This window comes from Chiloscyllium plagiosum, unplaced genomic scaffold (genome assembly GCF_037043375.1).
Source record: "Chiloscyllium plagiosum isolate Xiang-an unplaced genomic scaffold, Cpla_swu_hap1 HiC_scaffold_21, whole genome shotgun sequence".
NCBI classification, from domain to species: Eukaryota; Metazoa; Chordata; class Chondrichthyes; order Orectolobiformes; family Hemiscylliidae; genus Chiloscyllium; species Chiloscyllium plagiosum.
Genome location: NW_028270159.1, coordinates 28,404,616 through 28,417,727, shown reverse-complemented (window position 1 = coordinate 28,417,727; position 13,112 = coordinate 28,404,616). Strand labels below are relative to the sequence as shown.

At 39.7% G+C, this 13,112-nt stretch overlaps 1 protein-coding gene across 1 annotated transcript in view; it reads left to right on the top strand.

Annotated features, from left to right (window-relative positions):
• rabgap1 (RAB GTPase activating protein 1) overlaps positions 1–13,112 on the top strand; it is a 196,353-nt gene that overhangs the window by 64,902 nt on the left and 118,339 nt on the right. Inside the window, exons 3-4 of the mRNA XM_043720124.2 lie at positions 3,120–3,357; positions 6,824–7,031. Of these exons, the coding sequence (XP_043576059.2) occupies positions 3,120–3,357; positions 6,824–7,031 (446 nt within the window). The remainder of the gene's footprint in view (positions 1–3,119; positions 3,358–6,823; positions 7,032–13,112) is intronic.

Genomic DNA, 13,112 nt, shown 5'->3' with positions numbered 1-13,112 from the left:
AATGGCAATAATTGATGATTTGGAACCCTTGTCCATTAGCAGATCACAGGAAGCAACAAAGCCTTCAACTAATTCAAATGCATTTATTGTAATTTTAAAGATTTTAATGCTTGTTTTAAAAATGTAAATAAGATGCCAGGTAAAGAAGTGATGTTTCAGTAGACTTACAATACAGACTGTTTGAGATAATTTGAGTGACCAAAATCTGACGGGTATTTTCTGCACTTTGCCACCATCTACATAAATGGATAGAATATTGTGGGCTGTGGAGCACATGAGTATGACAATCCCTATCTGAATATTCACTCAGTGCTACCTACATCATAAAAGTGCAAATATGGATGCACAATATTAACAAGGGATTTGCATTGAAAATGCTATTTTGGATTGTTTGCTGGAATATGTGACCTACAAACTGATATTAATGCATTAACAAATATATAGAGGATGCTAGAAAAAACTGATTTGAGAACATCTATGTGAAACAAAACAGTTAACATTTTGAGTCTAGTATGAAGAAGTGTCATACTGAACTGAACATTGATTCTGTTACTGTCTCTAAAGATCCTGTCAGACCTCCTGAGTTTCTCCAGCATTCTGTTTGTTTAAAATTCCCAGCATCAGCAGTATTTTGTTTTTATTTGATTGTTAATGCATAGTTGATATAGTGGAAATGTCAGCAACATGGATAGTGAACTGCCATGCAGACATGATAAGGACAGGGAAGAGAGGCAATTTGACGATAAGGCCATAAGATGTAGGAGTAGAATTAGACCATTAAGCCCATCGAGCCTGTTGTGCCATTTGATCATGGGCGCTATGTTTCTTAATCCTATTCTCCTGTTTTGTCGCTGTAACTTTTTATCCCCTTGTTTAACACCAACTTGACTGACAATTCTTTTATTTTTCCCCTGTCTGAAAGTAGAGGTTTTTTTTAAACTTTAGTTCTGTAAACTTTGAAATAGGCTGCCATCTGTTCCCAAAGACCTTCTATTTGTGAACTTCAATTTTTAAAAGGATCCCCAACAAACACTCCGGATTTTAAAATAGAAATATAGTTTACTCATGTTCAAACCCTGGGAGGATAATTATCACAGCTCATACATGCGTACAGATTGGAGAGAGGGTTATAAAAAGGAAGGAAGTTACAATGAAGAATAAATAGGTATTGTGAAGTTAATTAATAAAAATATAGTACTGCAGAAATTTGAGTCTGGTAGCATCTCCAGAGAGAGAAACCAAATTAATGTTTCAAGTTTAGTAACATTCCCTTCCAGTAGGTGTTTGGATTTAGGTGGGTGCATTTGGCTGACATTTCAGAATTTCTTTGAGTTGACCATCTCAGAAAAATATTTGCAGACTTTGTCCCCTTTTCTGGTGATAACAGGAACTGTCCGAGAACTGAGCTTCAAGAAATTACCGAATTTGAGGCAAGCTTAGCTTAGCCTGCGACCTGGCATTTTCTGGGTAGTCTTGCAAACAAATACAATGTTAACAGTAGCCTCGCTTTTATTTTTAACCAGATTGATGCACTGGGGTCTGGAGATTATAGTTAACCTTTCCAAAGGCCAGGGAGGCTTTTGGCCATGTGGCAGGCCTGTTAAAGCATCTGAAACAAAAACAGAAATTGCTGGAAAAATCCAGCAGGCCTGGCAGCATCTGTGACGAGAAAGCAGAGTTAAAGTTTCGGGTCCAATGATCCTTCAGAACACATACTGTCAAATACTGGCTTTTCCCAGCAATTTCTGTTTTCATGTCTGATTTCCAGCATGTGCAGTTCTTTTGGGTTTTATTCCTGTGTGAAGGCATCTGTTTCAATTTGACATCTGGTTTCCATATCTCTAACTAGGGGTCCAGTGTTCACCTTCAGAGGTAAATGGGAGTATTAATACCTTTTCAGGTATGCAAGGTAGAGCTTCTGTGCCACTGCTCCAAAGGCATTGTTCTTTATTTCAGGTAACAGTGATCCATGAGCACCACACAGACATAATTAATTATGTCAATAACTTTTCATTATTCTTTGCCCCTGCTTGGGGAACACTATGCTTGCCATTGTTTTTGTATTGTTTGACTGGAATATCCACATAATGGAGGGCATGAGAGATCCCACGAGCCTGGAAATCTGATAGAAAATGCTGGAGAAATTCAGCAGGCATTGAACTCAAAACATTAACCCTGTTTTTCTCTTTAAAGATGCTGCTGAGGTTCTGCCATTTTCTGTTTTTTATTTCAGATCTCCAACATCTGTATTTTGCTTTTATTTGGGTGGTGGTTTGAACTTTGTCTTGCTAGCAGCTGGTTGAAACTTCTTAGAGATTGTCAACTTGTAGCATATTTTCAGTAGTGGCCATGGTTAGTTCAAATTCTCTTTTAAAATTTAAAGAACAAAGTTGTAGCTTGTAAAATAATTTGATTGCCACTTAATGGACATGACTTCTGGTCTCTGATGTTCCTCTGTAACCTGGATTAGATGAACAGTAAATACAGCACTGCTCTGGATACCATTGTCTTGATGAATTTGCTCATGCTTACAGCTGTCTTGTTTCTGATCTGACCATTTTATTTCTGGATAACTGGCTTTCCCCTTTATCACCATTTGATTTCCTGCAGCTTCTCTTACATGCTGAAATAACTTGATTTCCTGTTCAGCTTATGTTGGTGGTTATTAATTGTTTTGTGCATTTATTGTGTGGATTCCACAGCACTGGAACTGTTTTACCTCATGTGAATGGGTATGTATAAATGTCAAATTGTCTTTGTTTTATGCTAATACCTTATCTGTGTGGTTACCTATGCATAAACAGTCCTTCCAGTGTGTTTATTCCTTGTGGAGCGTTGGTTATTTGCATCATTTTTGCATCACCTTTGTGACCTGTCCTCTTGTTTCTAGATATATTGTGAAATATTATAAAGATGTAAATGAAGGCACTTTTAGCAATGCACTATGTGCTAATGTAATTACAACTAGCTTCCACATTACAATGAATAAAATGCTTTCCAAGAGTAAAATTGAATGGGTGGTTGTGTGTTCTACTAATGTAAGCACTCATTGCATCTCGTGAAAATCATTAAAGCTTATCAACTGTGTGTGTGCTTATCAACTGTGTGTGTGCTCACAGATAGTTGGAAATGGAAGTGAACAGCAACTCCAAAAGGAACTCGAGGATGTATTAATGGATTCATCGATGGAGGGTCATCAGACTACTAGAGAACCTTTGGAAGCAATGCCGGCTTCTTCTGCAAGCGAAGATTCACTGACTGAGGATATTTCCTTAACTCCATCTCCTGTTTATTCAGGGCTGACGGTGGTGCCCCAGAAACCAGACATGACTCTACCAATTAAATCAACACAAGGAGGTAAGTGGAAATGTAAAGCTACTAACGCAGTCATTCCAATTGTTAGGAAAACAAAATGTTTCATAATATTTGACTGAAAATCAAAATACATTTTTTCCAATTAAGTTAAAACAGCGTTTCTCCCCCTCCCCTCCACAGGAGGGTTTAGATTTTAATATTGGCATTTGATGTCAGAAACAATGTTAAAAGTACCTTGTATTGGAATAACAAGTTGCAGTGGCAAGTTATTATTCTTGGGCATTTTCAGTGTTTTGCACCTAGAATTTGTTTAATTGCTTTGCTGTTTTTTCAGATATAACACCAGTGTTTACCAGCTGATCTTGTATGGCATTGTCCCCAGCGAATCAGATGATAATATTCTATTGCTCCTGTAACTGATGTCCTTTTGGATTTATTGATGTAGTTGGCATCCACTGCATTGTCTCTATCCAATGGTAACGCCATTATGCGCCTGTGAAATTCCCATATTGCCTCATAGTCCTAAATTATGACATACTGTAATTTTTATAATTCTAAAAATCATTAACTTGATCCATGAAGAAAAATCTGGAATGGTAGATTAAATTTGAGTCTGTAAATCGGAGGAAAATACAAAAAAATTATTCATGAAATGATGCATTGATAAAAAATCAATTATAATATAACAAATGTTAAAAACATTGAGATAACTTGGGATGAGGAAATGAATCACAAGCTTAAATGCTGCATGTTAAATGTTTTTGTTAAATTAGAGATGAAAACAGATTACGTAGAGAAAACATTTGAAAATTTAAAACTAATATTAAAGGTCAAATAAATGATAATTTCTTAATAGGGAAAGGAGAGGCAAGATGGATTGAAGAGAAGATCTCCAAAGGGGCAGGATGATCTCGGCTGGCAGGAGTAAACCCCCTGTGTCAATCTCAGGAAGTAAAATGATAGACACATTAGCTGTAATACTTAACTAATGTGACAGGACATAAAACAGGATGGGGTGGGTTGATTGCCAATGGAAACTGGAGCTCTAATGTGTAAGAATGGGATGTGGTTGTCTAATCTTGGGGGACCAGGGTGTGGTATGGTGAGAGACAATGGCTTCAATGCCTTATCTTAGAATGCACAAGTTTTAACTCTGTGCCAAAACAGAAATATAAGTTCTGAGCGGAAATGCATTTTTAAAAAAAAAATCCAGTTAGGTAGCTGAAGTGTGGTTAACCAATAGAAAAAGCAAATTACATTATAAAAACACAACTAGGTGTTTTAATATTAGAGTGGAGTGATAAATATTATCTGACCAGTTCTCTGCACTGTATCAGAATATAATTCCTCCCTTTTCTCCTAAAATCATCTCTTGGAAAGGTGGAGGGGTATGATTACAGCACAATATGATTGCTTCCCTGACCAAATCTTGCCTGAAATCAATTTGTTTGAAATCTTATCTGATATTAGTTTACTGGTGTTTGGAAACTTAATTGCAACTTTTATCTAGCTTCCTGTACTACTTGAATGCCATGTACCCCTCTATTCAGGAGCTATCCTTGTCATCAGCAGCCATGCCTCCTTAATATGTCTATATTTACTTCTATATGCACTATAATTTTATTTATTTTGTTACAAATGCCACATACATTCTTTGATATGCCATATCTTTGCATATTTGATCCTTTTGCACCCACTATCCCAAATTCTGGCACCAGGCAGACAACACTGTTGTCTGAACTCTTGCACATTGCTGCAAATAATGTTACAAGGATTATAAATTGGTTGAAGATAACTGATGTAAACTTTCATTGCTGCTGTTGCAAAGCAGCTAATAATTCTGATCTAAAGGCCTCTTAACAATAATCACGTGGGGCGAAGTATAACAAGAAGAAATATTGGCCACTTGTGACAAAGGGACGACACGGGACATGAGTGATGGCGTATATGAACTGGGGAAAATTATTTTGACTTTAGTACTAGTTATTGAGTTCTTATATCCACTGCTACTACTGGATAAATATAAATGTCTCCCAATTAAATAAGGAAAGACTGCATCCATTGACTTGCATTGTCCACTTTATTGCTATTGATTCCATTGACCTCCCTTGCATTATCCTGACCCTGGACCAATCTGTTCTCAGCCTTGGTCCTCAAAGCTACTTACAATGCCATACAATGAGTTGAGGTGGCATATAAGTTGGCATTGTTACAGAGTAACATCCTAGATGGCCTCTTTCTTCAAGGTCCACAATGTCCCCTTCCACATGGTCAATGATGCACATCAGTGTGTCTCTTCCACTTCCCACAGCTCTGCCCTTGAACCCCACTCCTCCAATCGCAACAAGGACAGAACCTCCTGGTCCTCACTTTCCACCCAACCAAACTCCGGATACAACACAACATCATCAGTCATTTCTGCCATCTACCAACAGACCCCAACACCAGGGATATATCTCCTCACCGTCACCTCCCTCCCCCTTACCTGTGTTCTGCAGAGACCATTTCCTCCGCGACTCCCTCATAAGGTCCATGCCACTCACCAATCTACCCTCCACTTCCGGCACCTTCCACCACCATCACCCACCCCCCCTCTTCATTTACCTATCTCATTCCCAGCTATCTTCCTCCCAGCCCCACCCCTCTCCCATTTATGTCTCAGCCCCCTTGGGCCACCCCTCATTCCTGATGAAGAGCTTATGCTCAACATTGATTCTCCTGTTCCTCGGATCCTGCCTAACCTGCTGTGCTTTTCCAGCACCAGACTTGGACATTGTTACAGAGTAGGTGTTTTTTGTGATGGGGAGTATGGACATTGTTACAGAGTAGGTGTTTTTTGTGATGGGGAGTAAGTGAGGTTGTAACTCTAACTATAGGAGACTTGGGTTTTGCAGTTTGACTTCCTCAGCAATAGTAGTTGGTCTTGCAAAGGTGTAAAGTTTATGTTTTGGAGTCAAGGCAACATCTTTGGTTTTCCCAGTATTTAATTGAGAAACTATGTTTCACCCAGGGCTGAATGCTAATTCAGCTGCCAACAATAGAGGACTGGAAGTTTCATGGAGGGTTAGAGCGAGTGTCATCTTCTATACATTCAGAAAGTAGATCTTGACATGGAAGGAGGAGCAAAGGAAATGTTTTTGTTCTATTTTAAATTGAGATTGATTCAGGCCTCGCCTAATTATCAGTAGACTTATGTGGGGTTTAGTGTTAGGTGGAATGTAAGGTGTAAATGTTAATTATATACTTAATTGTTACACTGCTCTTTTATTTTCTTTATTGTTGGGGGTCATGTCCATTTTCAAATATTAAAAAGGGGTCTCATTGAGGAATAGCTTGGGAAGCACTGTTTTATATGGTTCTGAGTGTTACTTGTTATAAATGAAACAATTTTTAATTAATTTCAAGAACTAATAAAAATAAACGATACAGAATGAAAACTGGGAGCCTGCTGTCATCACTAACTACAGTGATGGCAGTATGACATTAACATTTTCTGTGTTGAACTTAGTGGATTCTCCAGACTCCAGTCCCTCGACACCCATACCAGATGAAGACAGCGTTTTGTTCAGCAAACTCACGTACTTGGGATGTGCTTCAGTGAATGCTCCTCGCAGTGAAGTGGAAGCCTTGCGTATGATGTCCATCTTGCGAAGTCAGTGCCAGGTCCCTTTAGATGTGACTCTCTCGGTGCCTAATGTTTCAGAAGGAATTGTGAGGTAGGAATTGGGGTTATCATATTTGTAGTTGGGATATAATGTACAAGCTGTCTGTCTAAATGAATCTTTGATAAACAGAAAGATTGCTAAAATGGTGATGGAGAGCCAACACTTTTTTTTTGTCTTTCACTCATCCAGACTAGGACACAAGAAACCGGACTTGTAAATAGGGACACTCATTCATGTGACATAAAAAGAGAGTACTGATTGTTTGGGCCATCAAAGGCAAGGCAATGCTGCAGAAATAGTTAACTACTAACCTTTACTCCTCAGATGAGGCATGTAGCCTGATTGATCAAGTCATTTCTCTGGGAAAGCAGCAGGTTTTAGCAGTTGTATGAGCCTATTACTCTTATGATGAAAATGGTGCAGCGTACATACAAGTTCCTTTTGCCTTCTTAAAATGAGGTCCTGCATGCAGCTTCTAGCACACTACAAGTCTAACTGAACCTCAAATTGGTTTCATGTAATTTGCAGCACAGTCTAGATTATTTAACAAAGTTTTTGTTTTTCCAGTTGCTGAAGTACAACTGGAGGTGGTGTTCTGAGGCTTGCAAACGTTGGTTTTTTGAGCATGGTTGACATGCCGCCTGCTGCCAACCATCAAAATGGGCATGTTTGAAACAGTTTGTCAGTCGTTGAAACAATGTCCTGTGTACCTGGCAGCATAGCAGCACTGAAACTCCTCGATCATAACATTACTTTGGCCTGATGGCATCCTTACTGGAGAAACCAATCATGGGTTTGCTACAAAGTAACATTGTGAGACAGTTAACTTCACCTGCTATTCCAATACCTAAAGCTTTTCTTATTTCATCTGAGTATAGTCACAGGTAGACTGAGCACTGTTCAGAACTAAACATAGTGACAATTAGTCCTTTCTCAAGTATCTAATTTATAGCAAATACTAATTGATCAGGGTAGCCATTGCCATATAGAGTATGATGCATGCTATCTTAGCATCAAGTTTTTTTTGGTGAGTACATTGTGAGGGATCTAGTAATGTGTCTAACAATATTGATTTTGTAATGTGTGCGCCTGTAGGAAACTGTATGTATTGACCAGTGGTACATTGATATTTACACCATGTCACTATACCATAGTTTCCCTGCTGCCTGAATCTTTGTTCATTAACTTGTGTACTAAGCAACTCGTGTAGTTGAGTTAAATTTCAACAGCACCATGTGCACCCTAATAGATACTATAGGCTCAACTCTTGCTAACACATTTTTAGGTTATTATAGTAAGCACGATGGACCTTGCATTCTTCCTGTTTCCAATATTTGAATCTGCAGCTTATTTAAATTCCAAGATGATGCTGGAATAGCAACATAGCACTCTTCTTTTTTCCCTTACTTTTAATCTACTTATGTGTGGAGAACAAGTTTGTGCAGTGTGGCGGAAAGCGAGCCCAACGCGGTGGAGAGTGAGCATCTGCGGCAGCAGTAAGTGCAGGCAGCCCAAGCTCAAGTTTGGCGTGGTCTCGAAGCGAGGCTTAGCATGGTCTGCTTGAAGAACTGTGAAGCTAAACTTTTTATTTCTTTTGTTTTTCTAATTTATTACTAACATCCTGTACCTAGCTACCTTTGTACTTTAGATGGTGCCATAAGTGAAGACTATGTAAACTTTTCACTGTACTCATGTGAGTACATGTGATAATAAACCTATTTCTTATTTAAATTCTAAATACAACTTGGTAAACTCCACTCAAACGTCTATTTGTATTGGAGCAAACAAGTAAGCTTCCTTTCGTTGCTGTTGTGAAAACTACCAGTCAGTTCTCTGCCACTACCTATTGAAAGCTTATGTTCACTGGTCAATATGTGCACTAGGATTCTGACATTCCCAGTGCTACAAGATCAATCTTCTTGGAAACTTCGTGAATAATGATGTATCCAACTGCTCGCTGTATAATCTTGCTGAGGGCATATCAAAGCCATCCTGTGTCCTAATGACTGCCATGATCATATCGGTTGCTCTATATTGCTCAAGTTCAATAAAAAGGGCCTATGACTACCACTTCTGGCTCTAAATGGTGCCTGGTCCATCTTGAAAAAGCAGAATTTTTTTTCTCAAATTTGAACAAGTTGTTGTTTTGCGTATTTCTCAAATGAGTACAGTGATAGATTCCGTGCTGTGGTGATTCCAGATATATAGGCACTATGTCTCAATGACTGGCAGATCATAATGAACAAGGCATCCCATTGACCATTCGCAGTGGGAAGCATGCTGATCATGTTCAATCTATTTACAAGCTTCAAAACGTCATATGCTGCAATGGATATGATTCTGTTCTTGGACAACCTTTATTATTGGGACTGTTGACAATTACAGCAGAATCCAATTTAAATTTCAATCGGGCTCATGGTACAGCACATTTGCACATGCTTGAAGTTGTGTACAGGATCCTGTAGCCAAAAAGAACTCTTACATCATTTTTATTGGGATAAAGGGAAGGGGTCATAGAAACTGCTGATCGCTGCTGCTTAGCCATGCCAACATCCTGACCTATCTGCTTGCTTGGAGGAGCAACTTCAATTGATAGTTTAACGTTCCTGTTGCATTTTGGATGTAGGTTTGCTTGCTGAGCTGGAAGGTTCATTTCCAGATGTTTCGTTACCCTGCTAGGTAACATCTTCAATGGGCCTCGGGTGAAGCAATGCTGAAAATTCCTGTTTTCTATTTATTTTCAGCAATGCTTCGCCTGAGGCCCACTGAAGATGTTATCTAGTAGGGTAAAGAAATGTCTGGAGGTGAACCTTCTAGCTCAGTGAGCAAACCTACATCCAAAACCTCAACCTGAGCTAAAAATCTTCTCAAAGCTCGCTAGTTCCTGCTGCATATCCATGTCAACACTGACCCAACCAGCCAGCACCCTCTTCTCATGCTGTGTGAATGGTTGCCCCTTATTCAAGACAGATTTAACAGTGAAAGATAAAAACTTTGATTTTACCTAAAAGGAAACCATCTTAAAGAATTTGTTTCACAACAAGGTGGTATTTAATTTTGACTGAAAACAAAATGCTGGAAATCAGTGGGTCAGGCAGCATCCATGGAGAGAGAGCAAGCTAATGCTTCGAGTATGGATGACTCTTTGTCAGTGGTATTTAACTTTTCTGGTTTATTTGATTTGAGCTATTCCATTTATATTTTTTAAATTTTTGTATGTTATCTAATTAAAGTCCTTTCATATCTTTATGATTAGTCATTTATTCACTGTACAAAAACTAATATTTTCTACACAACTGACAGATTGACTCTTCAGTCTTCCACATCTGTGAATATAACAGGTATGCAATCCATTATTCAAAATCCTCAGGACCAGCTGGTTTTCAGAATTCGGAATTTTTTGGATTTCGGAATAAGTGACAGTTTAATGGTGAAATTGAAAAACATCTTACCTAATAGCAGACGGACCTGAGAGTACTACGAGTGCTGAGACAGAATTGGTGTTTGCCAGTGACCCCCCAACGTCACATCTGAGTGATGTGGGTTGAGTGGCTGTGGAGTTGAGCTAACTGCTTGCATGCCAAAAATCCTTGTTATGGAGAAAAAACACAGAAAAACTTCAGAATTTAGAGCTTTTTGGATTTTGGGATTTCCGATAAGGGATTGTGTACCTGTACTGATTCCCAGCTAATTTTATCTTTAATTTTCAAATCTCCTCAAGTCTGTTCTTCTGAATAAACCTCCCCTCTACACAACCCCCATTTTTGCCCTTGTGTTTTCTTCTCATTTGGAACTATTTTGTCGGATTACTGTATGCTTAACTTTCAAAGCAGCAATTATTAGCTGCTCTATGGACAACTGGTTTTTTCTTGAATACCTGATGTAGGAAAATTTATTGCATCAATGGAATCCAACCCAAGAAAATCTATACTGTCCTGCATCTGTGCTTAGGAAATAACTGTCTGTGAGGAAGGATAGACAGTTGATAGGGCAAAGTTACAGTCAGTGTGATGGGTTGAAGTGTGTCTGTTTTAACGCAATAGTACTGGCAGGTGGGGACTAAATCGGGTTGGGATATCTGGTCGGCATGGATGGGTTGGACCGAAGGGTCTGTTTCCATGCTGTACCTCTCTATGACTCCAAGTATCAGAAATAAGGGTGCTGAACTTAGAGCATGGATCGGTACTTGGAGCTATGATATTGTGACCATTACGGACACTTGGCTATCACAAGGGCAGGAATGGTTGTTGGATGTTCTGGGGTTTTTGTTGTATTTAAAAGGAATAGGGAGGGAGGTCAAAGAAGTGGGGAAGTGGCAGTGCTAATCAGGGATAGTATCACAATTGCAGAAAGGGAGATTGTCGAGAAGGGTTTGTCTACTGAGTTAGTATGGGGAAGTCAGAAACAGGAAAGGAGTAGTCACTTTATTGGGAGTTCCCTATAGAATACCCAATAGCAACAGAAAGACAGGAACAGGTTGGGATGCAGATTTTGGAAAGGTGCAGAAGTAACAGGGCTGTTGTTATAGGTGACTTCAACTTACCTAATATTGATTGGAATGTCCTTTGCACAAATAATTTGGATGGAGCAGATTTTGTCTGGTGTATCCAGGAAGGATTCTTGACTCTATGTAGATAGATCGACTAGAGAGGAGGCCATTTTGAATTATTTGCTTGGCAATGAACCAGGTCAGGTGTCAGATCTCTGGTGGGAGAGCATTTTAGTGACAGTGATCACAACTCCCTGACCTTTACTATGGTCATGGAGAGGGTTAGGAGCTGACCATATGGGAATGCATTTAATTGGGGGAAGGGGACTTACAATGCCATTAGGCAGGAACTGTGGACCATAAATTAGGAGCAGATATTCTCAGGGGAATGCATAACAGAAATGTGGAAGTTGATTAGGGAGCATTGCTGCAAGAGCTGGATAGGTTTGTCCCACTGAGGAAAGGAAGGGCAAGTAGGGTGAAGCAACCTTCGATGACAAGAGCTGTGGAACATCTAGTCAGGAGGAAGAAGGAGGCTTAATTAAGATTGAGGAAGCCAGGATCAGACAGGGCTCTAGAGGATGACAGTGTAGCCAGGAAGGAACTGAAGAATGGACTGAGGTGAGTTAGAAGAGGGCATGGAAAAGCCTTGGCAGGTAGGATTAAGGAAAACCCCAAGACATTCTACACTTGTGTGAAGCACAAGAGGATGGCCAATGAGAGTAGGTTTGATCAGGGATAGTGGAGAGAACTTGTGCCTGTAATTGGAGGAGGTAAGGGAGGTCCTTAATGAATACTTTGCTTCAGTATTCAGTAGTTTGAGGGGCCTTGTCATTTGTGAGGACAGCGTGAAATAGGCTGATAGATTGAACAGGTTTTTGTTAAGAAGGAGAATGTGCTGGATATTTTGAAAAACATGAGAATAAATAAATCCTCTGGGCCAGATGGGACACACGCAAGGTAACAACAGGCAGCAAGGGAGGAGATTGCTGCATCTTTGGCGATGATCTTGGCGTCCTCACTGTCCACTGGAGTAGTTCCAGATGATTGGAGGGTGGCAAACGTTATTCCCTTGTTCAAGAAAGGGAATAGGGATAACCCTGGAAATTACAGACTGGTCAGTCTTACAGTGGTGGTGGGCAAGTTATTGGAGAAGATTCTGAGAGACAGGATTTATGATTATTTGGAAAAGCATAGTTTGATTAGAAATAGTCATCATGGCTTTGTGAATGGCAGGTCATGCCCCACAAGCCTTATTGAATTATTTGAGGATGCGATAAAACACATTGAAGGTAGAGCAGTGGATGTGGTGTTATATGGATTTTAGCAAGGCATTTGATAAGGTTCCCCATGCTAGGCTAATTCAGAAAGTAATGAGGCATGGGATGCAGGGAAATTTGGCTGTTTGGATGCAGGAATGGCTGGCCCATAGAAAACAGAGGGTGGTAGTAGATGGAAGTATTCAGCCTGAAGCTTGGTGACCAGTGGTGTTCCGCAGAGATCTACTCTGGGATCTCTGCCCTTTGTGATTTTTATAAACAACTTGGATGAGGAAGCGGGAGACAGCTTAGTAAGTTTACTGACACAAAGGTTGGTGGAGTGGTGAGTAATGTGGAGGGCTGTTGTAGGTTGTAACAGGGCAT